We start from the raw sequence: 17,523 nt of genomic DNA, 5'->3' as shown, positions 1-17,523 counted from the left end.
ACCGAGAAGCAGAGACACAGGCAGAGGGAGAAGCAGACTCCTTGCAGGGAGCCCAATGTGGGACTTGATTCCCTGGCCAAGAACTCTGGGATCATGCCCTGAGCCCAAGACAGATGCTCAACCACTGAGCCACCCAGGTGTTCCAATTTGCATTTTAGAAAAATGACTGATGATGAACAGTTTTTCATGCGCTCATTTACCATTTCCATATCTGTTTTTTAAGATTTTATTTATTTATTTATTTATTTATTTATTTATTTATTTATTTATTTATTTATAGAAAGAAGGAGAGTGGGGGAAGGACAGAGAGAATCTTAAGCAGACGCCAAGCCAAGCATGGAGCCTGACATGGGACTTGATCCCATAACCCTCAGATCACAGCCCTACCTGAAATCGAGTCGGTCACCCCAATTGACTGAACCACCCAGGCACTCCCATTCATGTATCTTCTTTGTGAAGTGTCTGTTCAGATCTTTTGCCCAGTTTTGTATTGTGTTGTTTGTTCTCTTATAATTGAGGGGTGTTTTGTTTTGTTTTCTAGATGTAATTGACCTATAACATATTAGTTTCAGGTGTATGACATAATGATTTGATATTTGTGTATATTGCAAAATGATATAATTGAGTTTTGAAAGTTCTTTATAGGTTCTGTATAAAACACTTTTATCAGAGGCATATAATTTGCAAATATTTTCTCCCAGTTTCTCCCAGTGGCTTGTCTTTTTATCTCTTACCAGTGTCTAAGGGTACTTTAAAAAAATTATTTTATTATTTTTTTTTATTTTAAGGATTTATTTATTCATGAGAGACACAGAGAGAGAGAGGCAGAGACACAGGCAGAGGGAGAAACAGTCTCCATGCAGGGAGCCCAACATGGGACTCAATCCCAGGTCTCCAGGATCACGCCCTGGGCTGAAGGCGGTGCTAAACTGCTGAGCCACCCAGGCTGCCCTTTTTTTTTTTTTTTAAATAAAGTTCAGATTATCAATTTTTTCTTTTATGGATTATTTTTTGGGAGTCAGATCTAAGAACTCTTTGCCTAACTCAAGATCACAATGATTTTCTCTTCTGTTTTCTTTTAGAAGTTGTTAGTTTTAGTTTTATATTTCTGCCTTTGGGATATCTCTGTGGCTCCTTGAAGGGCACCGTCTGCACTGGCTGTGCCCATGGCTGCACCCCTCACCTCTCCACTCCTGAGTCTCATTCCTCTGCTGGCCTCCCTGCTGACTGCCTGGAGCCCCCCAAGGCTCAGTCCGTGTGTCATCTTACCAGCCCATGCTGGAACACTCGGCCTGTGTTCTGTGCCTGAACTCCTGGCTCATGAGCTCAGTCAGCCCTCTGCAGAGCCCTCCTGGGCTGGGTGGGAGCCTCTTCTGGGCACTCATGTCTCCCTGCACTTTTTTCTGTCATGGACCCTATCAAGGTGTTGAAGTCATAGTGACCTGGGTCTAGTTTCCATCACCAGACGTATCCTTCGCTTTCTCTGGCCCACGCTCTGGGCCACTGTGTCCAGCTCAGGGCCGGGCTCAAAGGAGGGGTTCTGGGAAGATTTGTTGATTGTGTGAGGGAACTGTCTCTGCCAGCCAGACATGGGGCAGCTTGGGGGTGAGAGACTTAAGCCTCACAACTAAGATAAAATCCCATGATGTGGCCCTGAGGCTGTCTTTGAGCCGATCTGGGGCTTTTTGCTCTTGTTTCCTGGTGGCCTTCTCTTTTCCTAAGCAGACCATGTTTGTTCCCTTCTTGCCCTTGCAGCAAGCTGCTGGCTCTGCTACTTCTCCTGTAATTCAGGTCATCGATGGAGAGCCGCCTCCTTGGGAAGGCCCCTTCTTCCCCTGACCAATCTAAAGGAGCCACTTGGTCACTAGCTACCATCACTGGTTGTGACTGTCTTCACCGCCCATCTTCATGGCCCATCCTCACTGTCTGACATTTTCTCATTTATTCGTGGTTAATAACACATCGTCTTTAGGGGAGCAGGGATTTTTTTCCTGTTGTTCACACTTATTTCCCACATGTCTGGAACAGTGTCCAGCATTTATGGGGGACTCCATGCTGTATGATGTCTGTTAAGTGTTGAGTAGAGTGGGCGGGGGGTGGGGGTGACTGGGTGACGGGCACTGAGGTGGGCACTTGACAGGATGAGCACTGGGTGTTATTCTATATGTTGGCAAATTGAACACCAATAAAAAATAAATTTATAAAAATAAAAAAATTTAAAAAAAAGTGTTGAGTAAAAAAAATAAAAATAAAAAATAAAATATAAAATAAAAATAAAATAAATAAAAAATAAATAAAATAAAATAAAATAAAATAAAATAAAATAAAATAAAATAAAATAAAATAAAATAAAATAAATAAAATAGTGTTGAGTAGAGCCAGACAGGGCACAGCTAGCCAGAGGACCCAGCTGTCCCAGTGGGTGGGCCAGGCCTCTTCTTCTCCACAGTCCTCCTCACTCAGCCCTGCCACAGCCCAGCAGTCTTCTGATCAGAGGGAGAAGGAGAAGGCCCTCATGCCTTGGGCAGGGGGTGAGGAGGTCTCTGCCAGGACTCATGTGGTCCTGCCCAGGACTTAGCCCATCACTCTTCCCTCCCCTCCCTGGGAAAGGTGCTACAGCTCAGGACTCTCATCAGGTCTTGGGAGTCACCGAGACAGGAAGAGGTATTGGCCCAGGGATTGGTCTAGCTGGCCAGGGGCCCAGCCCTGCAATGCCTTGTGGTACGGGACAGGTGTCAAGAGAGAAGAGAAGTTTTCAAGGTTACACAGAAGTTAGCAGCTGTGAGGACCAAGAGCCCACTTCTCTTGCTGGCAGTGAAATCCCCCAAACTAAAAACCAGGGATCAGTAGGTTCCTATTGCCCAGGGGCTTGGAGACTTCTTGGCTGGTTCCAGCCTGTCCTTAGGCCCTGCCCAGGCATGACTTGGCCCAACTGGCCAGGCCCAAGGGAAGGATGGAGGAGGGTGAGAGTGTGCTCCTCCGCCCCTGACTCACTCAGCGGGAGGGGGCAGCGGGGAGGACCAGACAGAGGCATCCCCTTGGCATATGGGTGGGCCTTGACTCAGGCAGACAGTGACCAAGGGAGCAGGGCCGTCCTGCTGCCATGATCACACCCACCCGCCCATCTGTTCTCCAGAGAGAAACTCCCAGGAGGTTTCAGGACGCAGGTCAAGACTGAAGGCTGGGCCTCTGGAGAGGACAAGTGGCAGTTAGCATAATTTATAGTATGGGGTGGAGGGCATTGCTGGGGCCGAGCGGCCTCCCACCCTGGCAGAGGGCAGGGCAGGGGCCGGCCTCATCTCCACTCCAAGGATGGAGTTTCCTTTTGTGTCCCAGCCTGGTCCTGCTGCTGGAGGGCTTGGGTTTCGGCCTGTTTGCTGATGATGCAAGGGAGCCTCCGGGACGGGCTGGCCTGTGGTGGTTGAGATCGGACGGTAATGGCCCTGGTGAAGAAAGTGAGACACTTGTTTACTCTGGGCTGGCTGCAGTGCGAGGCATTTTTCACTTGTTATTTCACTTCATTTTCACAATGAGCATAATTATTATCCGCATTTTATTTATTTTTAAAGATTTTGTTTATTTATTTGAAAGAGCGAGAGATAGCAAGCACAGGCTGGGGCACAGGGTGAGGGAGCAGCAGACCCTGCCCTGTGCAGGGAGCCCGACGCGGGGCTCAATCCCCCGACCCTGAGATCATGACCTGAGCCGAAACCAAGAGTAGGATGCATAACTGACTGAGCCGCCCAGGCAGCCCTATTATCCCCATTTTAGAAATGAGGGAAATGAGGCTCCAGAGGAGGTGAAGTGGTTTGCCTGCGGTCCCCCAGGGGAGCAGCAGGGGTGGGCCTGGAAGCCAGGGATTCTGAGGGGCTAGAGCAGTCTCTTCCCTCATGGTTCCCCGGGGAGAGGCCTGGCCTTGAATCTCTCCTTCCTGGCGTACATGTGGTTTCTGTGCCTCCTGCTCCCTGGGCTCTCAGGCACACCTGTCTGGTGACGGCTCCCTCACCTGCGCTCCCACAGCAGATGGAGGGTGTTCAGGGGTTTGTCAAGTGAATAAATGAGACTTTTCCCCCTGGGGAGCTCTCTGAGTCTACCAGAATGCTCTTTCTTCCTCTGGGATAAGGCCAGGGACCCAGGCAGCTCTTTACCCCCGAACTCCCACTACACCACTTCAGAGCCAGTGAGTGTTTAGTGAATAAAGGAAAACATTAACGTATGAACAAATCATTTCTGTGCCTGTGCTGTGGAGAATTTGGGGTTTGTTCCAAGCCTTTCGGCCAGAAGGGCTGACTGGGAAGGTGGTCTCAGCACTAAGCTGGGGCTCCCCCAGGCCCTGCCAGCTCTCGGGCACATGTACAGGGAGTGTCAGTGGGTGACTCCGGGCATCTGTTGTGGCAGGACCTGTGCTAGGTATTTGTTAGCACAAGTAGGAGTTGGGTGTGCTAGGGGCCCTGGGTCCCACAGGTAGGCGGACAGCCTGCACACAGGGTCGCAGGGACAGGCTGGGCTCCTCCCTGGCAGGACAGAGGAAAGTGAGAGCCCTGGCAGTGGCCTTATGTTGGTCAGGCAGAGGCCTGGGCCTGGGTGGGAAAGTGGCCCACAGAGGGGCCAGCCGTTGGGAGCTCCTGGGACCCTGTGCAGAGGGTGGAGGTCTGGCCTGAGAGCTTCTAGGCCTAGTTCATGCTCGGATGGGGAGGGATCAGCGTTGGCCTGTTTGGGAAGTGAGGGGCCTGAGTAGACTCCATCCCACTGAGGGCCCTCCCAGAAGAGCCTCCTGCCCCCCACCACCACCCCATCCCAGCCTGGAGGTGGCAAGGTCAGCCCCCCACTCCCCTTGGAGGGTGTCACTCTTCTACAGGTTACCACCACTCTAGATATGGAAACGTCACACACAAAACCTCAGCTTCCCATTATCAGTCCTGTGGACCCAGCAGGGAATCCACCTGGGAGCCCCGTTCACAGCTGTATGGTGGAGACAACACCTATACCACCACGTTGCTGTGAGGGCAATTAGCTTCACTGACTTCCTGGCTGCGGGGGCCTGCGGGGCTGAGGGTCCCCGTTGGGCTGAAGGTATGCCAGGAGGTGACCCTGCGGTGGGCAGCACCACCCGCTCAGCTCTTCCCACCCCTAGGCTCAGGCAGCTCTGGAATGGCCTGGCCTGGGGCCTGGAGAAGGGCGAGTCCAAGCGGCAGGTCTTTGACGGGACCTGCCTTGGATGGGCTCCTCTCATCCTTGCCCACTTGAGCGAAGCGGTGTGAGGTAGGCAAAACTCCGTCATTGAGACCAGGCAGGAGGTCCCTCCCTCGGCCTCCCAGGAATAGGCCATTCCAGAAGAAGCCACTAAGTTATCCTGTTCTCAAGGCCCTGCATGACCCATCAGCAGAGGGAGCTTGGGCAGTTCCCAGCCTTGGGGAGCCTGCTTACGGTGTGGAAAAGAACCCCCAGAAGTGGGAACTCTGTGTCTTGTGTTGATACGGTAGGTGATGAACCTCAGGCACCCCGAGGAGTCAGGTGAGGAGGACCAACAGGGGCTGGGTTCCTCCCTTTCTCTCCATCCTAAAAGGGGACCCCCAAATGAAACAAGCCAGGAGCAAGCAGCAGGCTATTATATATCATGCTTTTAATACAAACTTAAAAAAATCTGGAACAATATAAACTGTACAGATTTGATCAATCTTTTTGTTTTTAAACTAAATCTCTAAACACACCAATGTCCCATTCCAAAATATTGCACAACATTCTGAATACAAAACGCTCGATTGTATTCCTCCTTCACTAAAGAAAACAAGTTCATTACCCTGCTCCCCCAAGCTCCTCTCCACGTTGCCTCAATGCCCTCCTTCCCATCCCGAGGGGTCAACTAGAGAATCTATAGCTCACTGCATTGAGAAAAATACATCATTCTGGACTAAAAGTTTACATTCTTTACAAGATGATCCACCTTTTTTGATTTGTTCCTGGGAAAGAGGGGCAGACAGAGAGGATGGGGAAAGGGGAGAAATAGGTTTAATTCTCCTCTTTTTTTATTTTAAAGTTTGTTTTTCCTGAAAAAATATCTGTTTCTCTCCTCTTTTTAAGAAAAAATCTTGAAAAGAAAAAAATTACGTTTTTTACGTTAGAAATATACATATATTATATATACCTCTTACATTTTACAAATGTAGCAAATTATTCAATACAAACGGACACCAAAAAATGTAAAAAATAAAAAAAAAGGTTCTCCTACGAAACCAGGTAAATTAGTGCAGGTTTTTGTTTTTGTTTCCTTAAAAAAAATAAAATTGAAGCAAAAATGCCTAGATTTGAGACGAGACAGACTGAACTGGGCCAAGAGCCCAGCCCTGGAGTCATGCTCCTGAACATACATTTTTTTCTTCGTATTTCAAAAGACACTAAGGGGTTGGTCTCCCCTCTCCCTAGATGTGGTGAGAACAAGCCGACCGGGGGGCGGGTACCTGTGTATGTGAGTGCAGGGGAAAGGGGCCGGGAGAGGACATAAATAAGGCAGCATCCAACCTTTCCCAGAGAGCAGCCATCTGCCTGGGCCTGTCACTGTGCGGGAGTGGAGGGCTCGGAGAGGGTAGGACCCAGACTGGGCTGGCCCCTGAGAAATCTAGGGGACAGATGATCCTGGGCTGAGGAGCCGGGGCATTGCCCCGTTGGGGGAGGTAGAGCTGGTGCCCATTGCAGGGAGGAGGCTGGCAGTGTCTGTCTGGGCCGGACCCACTGCCACGGCGGTTGCCCCACTTGGGGTCACAGGAGGGTGGGGTGGGGGTGCCAAGGGCTTTGGTACTTTCCGGTGATGGGGGCCCTGATGCCATGTGGCCCACCAGCCAAAGCATCATGGCATGGAAGCTGGCTCACTAGGGTCAGGTGGGAGAGACAACTTCTCTTCCGGCAGAGACAGGGGCCGGGGCTCTCCTGTAGTCCACACGTGCCACCTGCCATGGCCACCTGCCTGTCTAGCCCTGCCACCTGCCTGAGACCACCCCTCACAGCATCAAGGCCCAGTGGGATTGGGTCAGGCAGTGAGAGGGGACAGGAAGGGGTACCAAGAAGTTCTCAAGCAGGCAGGGGCAGAAACAGACTAAAAGAACATCTACAACCAAAGACTGATAAGTCTCAATTCAAGGCTCAGGACTGCGCACTCTAGGCACTGACTCCAAACTCCCACTGCCCCCAGGGTGCTCAGGTAAGCGGCTCCTCACCCTGGGTTAAGGTCACAATGAAACGGGAGGATCTGAGTCCAAGGACTTCTCTTAGGCATCGGGGGCCGGTAGGCTGGTATTCCCTTAGCCCCTCACAGCTACCCCCCCTCCCCCCCTTTTTGGTCAAAAACAAAAGTGCAGATCCCTCCACAGTCTGGAAACCAGTTCCTTCTGCAGTATTTTCCCCTGGGAGTGTCTTAGGCTCAGCCGCAGTCTCACCCCAACAGATGACCCACCCTACAAAAGGACTGAGGACCCTCCCGGGCCCATTCCCCAACCTCCTACATAAAATAAGCACTTGCTGCAACCTGGAATCATGTTGGGGGGTGGGGAGGGTTTACATGGCTTGGAATCCTTTAAAACAGGACAGCAAACCACGCACACGCACGCGCACACACACACGCACCCACACCTGCCCCACCTCCTTACCCATAACCTCAGGCCCAGGGAAGAAGGGGCTGCAGGAGAGGCCACATGTCAATGGCTGGGTCTCTGGGGCCATGATGAGAGTCTGGGCCAGGTGGGGATGGTGGCGTGGGGCTACAGGACAGAGATGAAAGCAATTCCACTAGATCGAGTGCTAACCTCCCTGGAGTCACAGACATCAGCTCTAGCAGGAGGGTGTCAAGTAGCCAGTCAGCAGCTCCCCACGTGGCTCAGGCCGGAGAGGGAGTGGGGGGCTGGGGTCAAACCTATTCAGATGGCAGGGCCCAAGGTGGCCTGCTGAGGTTGGATGGCTTTGAGTGAAAGCTTAGCTGAATGTCAGGGGCAGTGACATGGGAGGCAGCCTCTCCCTGCTCTGGACAGGGTCAGGCCCCAACTGCGGCTCTTCCTTCCCTGTGAGCTTGGACACACCAATCCTATAAAACCAGGCTTGAAGGAGGGAGGGAGGAAGGGAGGGAGCAGGGAGCAGCAATTCACATCTGGACCATTCTTAGCACAGGAAGCCACTAATTAAAGATGTTATATAGAAAACTACATGTAAAAAAAAAAAAAAAAAAGAAAGAAAGAAAAGAAAAAAAAAGAAAAAATACAAAACCCAAACCAACCAAATAAATCAGAGGCAGGCAGGAAAACAGCAGGGGGTTGAGTTAAACACGACTTGGTGCTTCAGGAGCCCCCTCCCACTCCATGCCTGGGCTGGATCTTTTTTCTAGAAGCCAGAGTGAGAAGACTGGAAATCTTTTTGTGTATTTTTCTTTTCCTCTTTTTTTGGCCTTTCTTTTCCTTTCTCTTTTCTGTGGTACTGGGCGCTCCTGGCCCGGTGACAGGTGGGCGGTCAGTTGGCCAGCACAACAGGCTGGAAGGGCTGGCTGGGATACTGCATGGTGTTCAGGTTGTAGCTGAGGCCTTCCACGAAGGGCGTCTTCTCCAGGAAGAGGCTGTTGGCTCCACCTCCAAAGACCTGGGCCACGTCGAAGCTGCTGCTGTTGCACGGGCCCGCCCCACTGCCCCCGCCATCGGCACCGGCACCGTCAAAGAAGAGGCTGGGAGAGCCCCCGCCGTTGTACACGAACTCCTTGGCATTGGGTGAGAGCTGAGACTGAGGGGCTGGGTTGGCCGCGATGAAGTTCAGCGAGTGCAGAGACAGAGAGAGGCTCTTGTGCTTCAGCAGGTTGTTGGTGGGGGAGCGGGCCAGGCGGGGCTGCTGCTGGGGAGGCTGAGGGCCCCCGGCTCCCCCGCCAGCCAGTGCCCCGCTACTTGCCGCCCCACCCCCCTTCTTCATCTTGGTGGAGCCAAACTTGGTGGCGGCAAAGGAGGCGGTGGTGAAGGTGATGGGCTGGGCAGAGCGGGGGATAAAGGTGGGGCTGGGCGACTGGCCAAAGGACGGTGACGGGGAGTTGGACAGGGAGCTGTCCTGGCTGCCGATGGGCACGAAGACCTGGGCGTCGGGGTTGAAACTGCTCTTGAACTCCTTGTCCAGCTCCGGGGCAACACAGCCCTCGCTGTCATCCAGGTACAGCACTTTCACTGCCCCCTTCTCACCGATCTGGTAGGACACTTCGAAAGGATCAATCCAGACGCTCAGCTCTTCGGGCACGTTGGCCCGCACATCCTCCACGGCCAGGCCACTGCGCTTGGCGGCCAGCTCCACCACTGGGTCCACGATCTCCCCGATGTGCACACAGCGGAAGCCGGAGCCCTTCAGTGGCCTGTCCGGGTACCAGTGGCCTTCATATTTCTTTTTCAAGAGCCGCTCAAGCTCCTCCCCAAACAGGTCTGCCCGGCGCCTGGGCAACTTGTTGTACAAGTAGGAGATGATAAAGTTCAGGGCCACTTTGATCTCTAGCTGCATGGTCCTTTCCCGGGCGGACAATCAGCTCAGGGCACGTGTACAGGCCACAGGCAGTGGCAGGTAATGTATGGTAGGCAGCCTTGGGCTCCAGACAGCTCTGAGAAAGGAGAACAAAGAGTATCATGAGCAGATATGCAGAAAGTGGGGGTGGGGGGTGGGGGGCAGGGGATCAATGGTAAAGGATAGAGAAGCACCAACTTTAGATCACATAGACTCGGGCAGCCTGGGTGGCTCAGCGGTTTAGAGCTGCCTTCGGTCCAGGCCGTGATCCTGGAGTGCCGGGATCAAGTCCCACATGTTGGGCTCCCTGCACGGAGCCTGCTTCTCCCTCTGCCTGTGTCTCTGCCCCTCTCTCTGTCTCTCATGAATAAATAAATAAATTCTTAAAACAAAAGATCACAGAGACTCAAGGCCCCTTATTTCTGCACCTTAGTTTCATCAGGAACATAAGGCTAACATGGAGAGTAAGTTAGCTCAAGGATGTAAACTGTCTCACACTGAACCTGCTATTTAGAAGGCACTTGATAAAATGAGCTATTGTTTTTCAAGTAATTCTAAAGAAACAGGAGTGCTGTGGTTTCCACTATTTTGAGAATCCAAGTCACTATATGACTGCTATAAAAAAAAGAAATCAAGCCCCTAATTCAGCTGGAGAAGGGAAGGCTCTTGCTAACTTATCTTCATAACATCTTGGTGAAGTCGTGCTCCCAAACCGTCACAGGCTGAGATATAAGTTTAAAATCCTTAGTTTTTTTCCTTAAATGGAAAGGGATACAGATTACCGAACAGGAAGCAGCACCGCCAACTTTTTACTGGGGGCTTGGACTGCAGTTACATCTAATTTGTCATCCTGGGCTCCCTGGGTGTACATGCTTTCTGCCTCACCCTGGTTTTGCAGAACTGATACAACACCACCACACTGTAACCAAAGGGAGCACCTCCATCCAGCACGCCTCCAAGAATAGAGACAAGAAAATGATCCCCAAGAAGTCAAGACCTGTCACAACCAGAGGCGTGGGCCAACAACGGACCGCTGACCATGGGCTGTCTCAGGGAAGCAGAAGAAATGAACGGAGACAAGGCCCCAGATGCCAAAAAAATCCTTAAGAGCAGCACAAGTATGGCCTGAGGGACTCTAGCTTTTGGCTAGAGTGTAGGTGATGAGGGTGGCAAAGAGACGAAATTTTCCATCACCCTGTAGCCTCCAGCTGGGGACCCATCATCACTCAGTCTCCTGGGGACTGTCTGACCACCTGTCCTTGGCACCAGATCAGATTTATCAAGTGTTTGGAGATCCCTGGAGAGGAGACAGCCCAAGATAAACACTCAGATTGTTATTTTGGGATTCTCTCACAGCCAGCTCCCGCAGAGGTCAAAAAGGTTTACTCCTGAGATCTGAGCCAGACTCATGTCTCAGGAAGATGATCAGTAAAGTCCTGAGAGCCAGTGATCCTATTCTCCTCACTTTTTCCAAAAGGGCAGCTCCAGGGTCATGCTGTGGGAAGACTGAAAAAGGACCCTCTTCGTGGGTTGGCAGGGCCAGAACAGGTACCAGCCAGGCCTCTGGATGGAAATGTGCTGCTGAGTTCAGCAGAGACAAGACTAATCCATGGTCCATCAGGGGCATCTTCTGCCCTGCTATAGATCTGGGGCTGGGTTTTGATTAAAATCCCTTCTGGAAAAATAAATAAATAAATAAATAAATAAATAAATAAATAAATAAATAAAATCCCTTCTGGGTCCAGCATAGAATATGTAGGTGTTAATTCTAGGCTTGGGGATCTTGAGTTGCCCCAACTCATTTGCCTCAACTCATTTCCTTATCATTCTCAAGACTGGGGCCATGGCTCATAGGGGTATTTTTAGGACTAGATCCTCACCTCTCTGAGGTGATTATCAGAGAAGAAGCACTGGATCAATATGGAGCATCATAGGACACTGGCTAGGTCCAGTCCCACCCTCATTTCAGGTCTGAGCAGAGGGTCACATGGGGGGTCAAGAGGTGCTGGGAGCACAGGTCAATTCAAGGTTTAAAGAAGGGGGGAAAAGGTAAAGATAGGGGGCTTTCTGTTTATAAGGATTGGACTCATCATTAGATGCAAGACTAGCTACTAGGGCTGAAGGCCTTCCCCAAGAATGGAAGTCTATAAGGGCCATGACAGTCCACCAGAGCTGTCCAACACGGAGATTAAAAAGTTGTGAAGAAAGTTGGCACTGGTTCCCAAGGATGGGCCTGGAGTTAAAGACAATGTTTTCAAAGTGTTTTTGAAAAGTAAAATAAACTTAAATATGACATGAGGGACGCCTGGGTGGCTCCAGTAGTTGAGTGTTTGCCTTTGGCTCAGGGTGTGATCCCGGGAATCCCAGCATAGAGTCCCACACCGGGCTCCCTGCATGGAGCCTGCTTCTCTTCCCTCTGCTTATGTCTCGTCCTCTCTCCGTGCATCTCTCATGAATAAGTAAAAATAAAATAAAATAAAATAAAAAATTTAAAGTTAATTAATTAAAAAATAAAGACATGACACTTCCCCAAAGCACCACATGGCCTCTTGGTATAAGAATCAGACCAAGGGGGGATCCCTGGGTGGTGCAGCAGTTTGGCACCTGCCTTTGGCCCAGGGCACGATCCTGGGGACCCGGGATCGAGTCCCACGTCGGGCTCCCGGTACATGGAGCCTGCTTCTCCCTCTGCCTGTGTCTCTGCCTCTTTCTCTCTCTGTGTGACTATCATAAATAAATAAAAATTTAAAAAAAAAAAAAAAAAAAAGAATCAGACCAAGGGGCTCCTACACCTTTCTAGGCCTCCTCAAACTTTGCTGCTTATGCGACTTCCAAGTTAACCTCCCTCAACAGTTTAGCTTCAAAATGGGAACATTTTTTTATTTATCAATTTTTTATTTTTTTAAACATTTTTTAACAGATTTTATTTATTTATTCATAGAGACACAAAGAGAGAGGCAGAGACACAGGCAGAGGGAGAAGCAGGCTCCATGCAGGGAGCCCAACGTGGGACTCGATCCTGGGTCTCCTGGATCACACCTCAGGCTGCAGGCGGTGCTAAACCACTGCACCACGGGGGCTGCCCCTCAATTTTTTAATTTAAATTTTACTTAGTTAACATACAATGTAATATTGGTTTCACAGTGGAATTCAGTGATTCATCACTTACATACAGCACCCAGTGCTCATCACAAGTGCCCTCCTTCATCTCCATCACCCATCTAGCCCATGCCCTACCCACCTCCCTCCATCAACCCTCAGTTCATTCTCTATCGTTAAGAGTCTCTCTCTTTCTTTTTTTTTTCCCCCCGTTAAGAGTCTCTTATGGCTTGTTTCCCTCTCTCCTTTTTATCTTTTCAAAATGGGAGCATTTTAAATGCAGGCCAAAGTCATTGGGAAATAAGCCTCCTACCCCAAAATACAATAGAACCACTGTCATCAGCCCTGCCTAGCTAACCATTTTCTGCAGCATAAGCAACTAAAGCTGCACACCAATTTATACCTCAATGATGCTGCCACACAAATAAGGAAGTATATAATGCCATCTTTGCCTCTTTAATTGGAGAACAGGCTGGGCCAGATGGCTGTGGGGTGGAACCTTTCAAAAATGCTGGACAACCAGAATGAGATTTTCTGCTCTATCAGCTCAGGCTCTAATTTTGACTTCAAGAAGCTTATGGAACAGAGGATTAAAGCACTGGTGCTGTCTTGTCTTGAACTAAAGAGAGGAGACTCAGATGAGTCTGTTCATTTATTTTTTTTTTTAAGGCTATGGACAAATTCTAGGCTTATACATAAAATATTCATAGTATTTGGTAAGTTTAGAAAGCTTAGTAGTAACTACTCTTCAATACAAGGAACAAGTAGATTTGAGTTAAAGAGGGAAGAGAGGACTCTGAGTTCTTCTCCAACCCTGACTCAGGTGCAAAAACCCAGAAAGTTGGCAAAAAAGTAAAAACAAAACCAACCCCCTTGAACACCAAACAAACAAAGCTAAGTATTTAACAATAGCAACATCTACCTTTTGTCGACATATTAAAAAGTTGCAAATGTGAGAGTAAATTCTGTCCAATTTCTTTCAGAATTGAATACTTCTTCGCTTGTTTATTTCCAACAGCAAAATTAATGTGGGATTCAGATCCCCTGTGCTGACTTGTGGTGGGTTTTATTTTTTAATATATTTTATTTATTTATTCATGAGAGACACAGAGACATCGGCAGAGGGAGAAGCAGGCTCCTCACAGGGAGCCCGATGCTGGACACGATCGCCGGACCCCGGGATCACGCACTGAGCCAAAGGCAGACGCTCAACCGCTGAGCCACCCAGGCCTCCCCTGACTACTGTTTTTTGTTTGTTTGTTTGTTTTAAAGAGTGTTTAAGAGAAGGACAAAAATGGGGTAAGAAAGGTGGCTGCTGTAGTCAACGATATGGTAATGGGGTTTCCAGAAAGAACTTATGACTAAACTGAGAAGGAAGGCTCTTAAGAAAAGCAACTATGTTTTAAAGGGGAAAAAGGAGGGATGATGGTGAGGGAACTTCTCGGATCTCCAAACTACAAGTATCTGTAACAATATCCAGGCACCCCAAGCCTTAACATCCAAGTGGTCCTACGACCAAGCACTATCAGATGCAGTGAGTCTGGAAGGAGGAGTCGGGGAGGAGGGGTCCTCAATTCTGACAAGGCCAGCAGGTGCCACAATCTGCATCCCAGGGAGTGAGACCCAGGCTCAGTGGGACCACCCGGCTCCACCACGCCAATCCGAGGCAGCCACCCAGGCACGCAGGTATGGTTGAAGGACTTCCCGGACTTGTGCCGATGCACCGCAACACCCCGCCCAGAGTCTCCACCATCTGCCTCAAACATGGACTGTGCAAGCCCAACTCTTCCGAGTAAGAGGGCCCTTTCTGGGGCACTCGATTCCTGTAAAGCCAGGAAGACTTCACTGAACTCCAACGTAGGCAGGCAGCGAAGGCGCGCTCTGCACTCTGGGAATTGTAGTCCTCAGACACGTTACAGTTAGGTTGGAGCAAGTGACCTACTTTCTCTGCACACTACCCTTCCCTGAGTGCTTTGCGAAGGTTTAGCCAGCGAATCGCGCATGCCCCGTAAGGGGAGCTGGCCGAGGTCCGAAGAACCGAGGAAAAGTTTCCGATGCACATGCGCGCTGTGGTGGACGCCCCCCCCCCCGCCCACCTCCTAATACATTTTATATAAATTTACCCATAAGGCCTACACCCCGTATCGTACCACCCCCCACGGGTTTCACGTCTTGGTCTCAAGAAAGGCTGAACTTCGCCCCCCACCCCACTTTCCACTTCACGGCCTCCCTTGACTGTTCAATTAACGATTTCCTTCTAATGAGTTTTTTCTGGGTGAACGCGGTGGGGTGGGACAGATAAAGGTCACACATCCCCCCGCCGTCCCCGTCCCCCCCCTCCCCCCCGCCGCTTAATCTGTATTCCTTGGGCTGAGTGGTCTCCGTCTGGAGTTGCTGTAGGGACGGGTGAATTCAAAGAGGGGAAAAAAGAAAAAAGCCTTTTCACTTAATGCCCAGCGGGCTCCGGTCCAGCACCCCCAACAGCCAGAAAAGGCAGGAACGAAACCCAGTTCTCCCGTCCTCTCAGCCAAAGAAATTCCCAGTTAAGCTGCGGGGAGGGGCCGGGCCGAAAATCAGAAGGCCCAAAGCCAGCAGGGCCCAAGCCTCACCCCTCTTCTAATCCAAGTCGAGTAACTAGACCCAGCTAGGGAAATGAGAAAAGGTTCCCGGCAGGGAAGAAAAACCGTACATCTGACACCCGAACAACATATTCTAATACTTGAAATTGTTTGTGAGTCTCCTCCCATTGCAAGGCCTGCTCTATGACCAGACTTACCAGATCCTCGGCAAAGCTCCCCTACACGGTGTTAAACCTCCCTAATCCTTCCTCCCACACAAGCTTCTTTCCCCCACTGCTTAAGAGGGGGTGGGGGCAGGCGCCCAAGAAAGCAATGAGCGTTTTTCCGCTGGAAAATCAAAGATGAGGGACTCAGTCCCAGGGTAAGGTGTATAGGAAGGAGAAAGAGAAAGGTTAGACACGGAGCAGGCACCCGAGACCCCCTCCGCTGGCCCAGGCTGAAGCCTGCTGTGTAGGGTTCTGGTTCCTCTGCGGGGTGGGAGAAGGCCTGCCAGCTGCCCCTCCTCCCCTCCGTCTCTGGTCAAGGGCACAGTCCATCCTCTGGGCAGGAGGTGAACCAGCTCAGTAGTAGGGCTCTTCCTCCCAGGCATCTCACTGGGACCAACCCGAGTCCACTCACTGGTGTTGCTGTAAAGGTAGTCCCCCACCACCACCACCCCCAGCACGGTTTCCCCTTAAAACACTACAGAGAATAAAGAGCTCAAGCCAAAATGGTAAATTCTGGTTGAGGGGCCAGAGGACAGTCACCACTGACCGGTCCAAAAGGGGATGTCTACCTTCTATCCCTCAGCTCCACGGGGCCAGAAATAAACCCTATTATTACCACCCCCTTCCCCGCACACGGGAAAAGCAGCAGAATAACAAGACCTGGATCCCCTTACTTCTTCCTCTGATTTATTTAATGGCGTGGAAGTTATGGGCTTTTTTGGGGGGGGGGCAAGGAAAAATCTAGCGAGTCTCTACGTTATGAAGAACTGAGGGAGGCGGAGAGGGGAGGAAATGCACCCCACCCAGGAGGAGGCCACACTCACAACACGGAAAGGAGCGGGGCACCGGGGAAAAGGGGGGGGGTCCACAGGGGAGGTGGAAGGGGAAAGGGAAATGGTGGCCAGTCCTGCGAGGGGGTGCACGACAGCAGCGCGCTGCGTCCAGCAAAGCGGAGAGCAGGAGCGGGACGGGGGTGGGGGAAGGCGTCTCAGGGCCCCCCGCCCGCACGCCCCCCACTCACTCACTCGGGTCTCCGCGGTGGCGGGGCGGTCTCCCGGCCGCAGCGCGACTTCTCCCTCCAGGGTGGTCCCGGGCGCGGGGCGGAGGTCGCTGTTCCTTCCTTCCTGGGCGCCGCCGGGCCGGAGGCTGATGGGTTCTTTTCTTCGTTGAGGGTTGGTGGAGGGGGTGGCAAGTGAGGGAGTTTGGGGCTCGGACTCTCAATAATAATTCTTACAGCTTTTTGGAGGTCAGGCTCGGCGGAGGGGGGATGGAAGGCGGGCGGGCCGGCCGGCGGCGACGGCGCGGGGATGTCTGACCGGAGGGCGGCTCGTGTCGCGGGGCGGAGGACGGGCCGGGCTCTGGCCAGCGGGCGGTCCTGCCCTTCGGGCCCCGCGTCGCCCGAGCCACTCGCTTCTCTCCGGCGACGACCCGCACCTTCCCGCGCCCGGGCCCGAAGTGAGCAAAGTCAATGAAAAGTTTCACCCTTAGCAACCCTGCGCACGGATCCGGCTTCCCCACCCCTGCGTGATGCGTCCCTCCGCCCTGCAGGGGCGGGGCCGGGCGCCGGGCGCCGGGCCGGGACTACTTCCCAGCCCGCCCCGCGGCTTAACCCCTCGGGCCGCGCGGCCAGCGACTCCGGGCGCGCCCAGGGGTGCCCCGCCGTCCCGTGGCCGGCCTCTGCTCGCCCCATCCCGGCTCTCACGCCGGCGAGGCCGCCTTTAGCCAGTCTAGTGCTGCCTGCTCCCCCGCATCGCGGCGCCGTGCCACCCTGATTTCCTTCAGGCCCCCCCACTCTGAAAGCGTGCTCATCGGGCACAGGGTCTCCCCAGGTAGACAACGAGCTCCGGGCGCGCAGGGGCCCGGGCTGGAACCGGGTGGTTCATCTTAGACGTGGGGACGCACGGACGTCGCGGGGAGGCAGCCCCCCCCCCCCCCCCGCGCCCGCGGCCTGGCCCTGCACCTGCCCCAGGGCCGACGGTTCGTCCGTCCGGTCGCCCGGCCCGGTCCGCCAGGCCACCCTGGCGAGTCCCTTCGGGTCTGGGCGTCGGGCTGTCCGACCACCCCCACGGCTCGCACCCCCCGGCACCGCCCCTGGCAGGAGGGGGGGAGTTGGGGGGCAGCGCGAGCTTTGG

At 52.2% G+C, this 17,523-nt stretch overlaps 1 protein-coding gene across 2 annotated transcripts; it reads right to left on the bottom strand.

Annotated features, from left to right (window-relative positions):
* Positions 1 to 5,606: 5,606 nt before the first annotated feature.
* TOB2 (transducer of ERBB2, 2) lies at positions 5,607 to 17,320 on the bottom strand. 2 transcript variants are annotated; one of them, XM_041755617.1, is made up of 2 exons: positions 16,413 to 17,320; positions 5,607 to 9,604 (listed from the first exon to the last, which is right to left on the bottom strand). In XM_041755617.1, exon 2 carries the CDS (start codon positions 9,505 to 9,507, stop codon positions 8,491 to 8,493), a length of 1,017 nt encoding a protein of 338 aa, XP_041611551.1. In that variant the 5' UTR covers positions 9,508 to 9,604; positions 16,413 to 17,320; the 3' UTR covers positions 5,607 to 8,490. The 2 variants fall into 2 exon arrangements, with proteins under 2 accessions (XP_041611551.1, XP_041611550.1); XM_041755616.1 differs by having other exon boundaries at positions 16,417 to 17,318.
* Positions 17,321 to 17,523: the final 203 nt, after the last annotated feature.

The sequence above is a fragment of the Vulpes lagopus genome, chromosome 5 (genome assembly GCF_018345385.1).
Source record: "Vulpes lagopus strain Blue_001 chromosome 5, ASM1834538v1, whole genome shotgun sequence".
NCBI lineage: Eukaryota > Metazoa > Chordata > Mammalia > Carnivora > Canidae > Vulpes > Vulpes lagopus.
The sequence above is the reverse complement of the archived record's forward strand: the minus strand, read 5'-3'. Positions and strand labels throughout refer to the sequence as shown.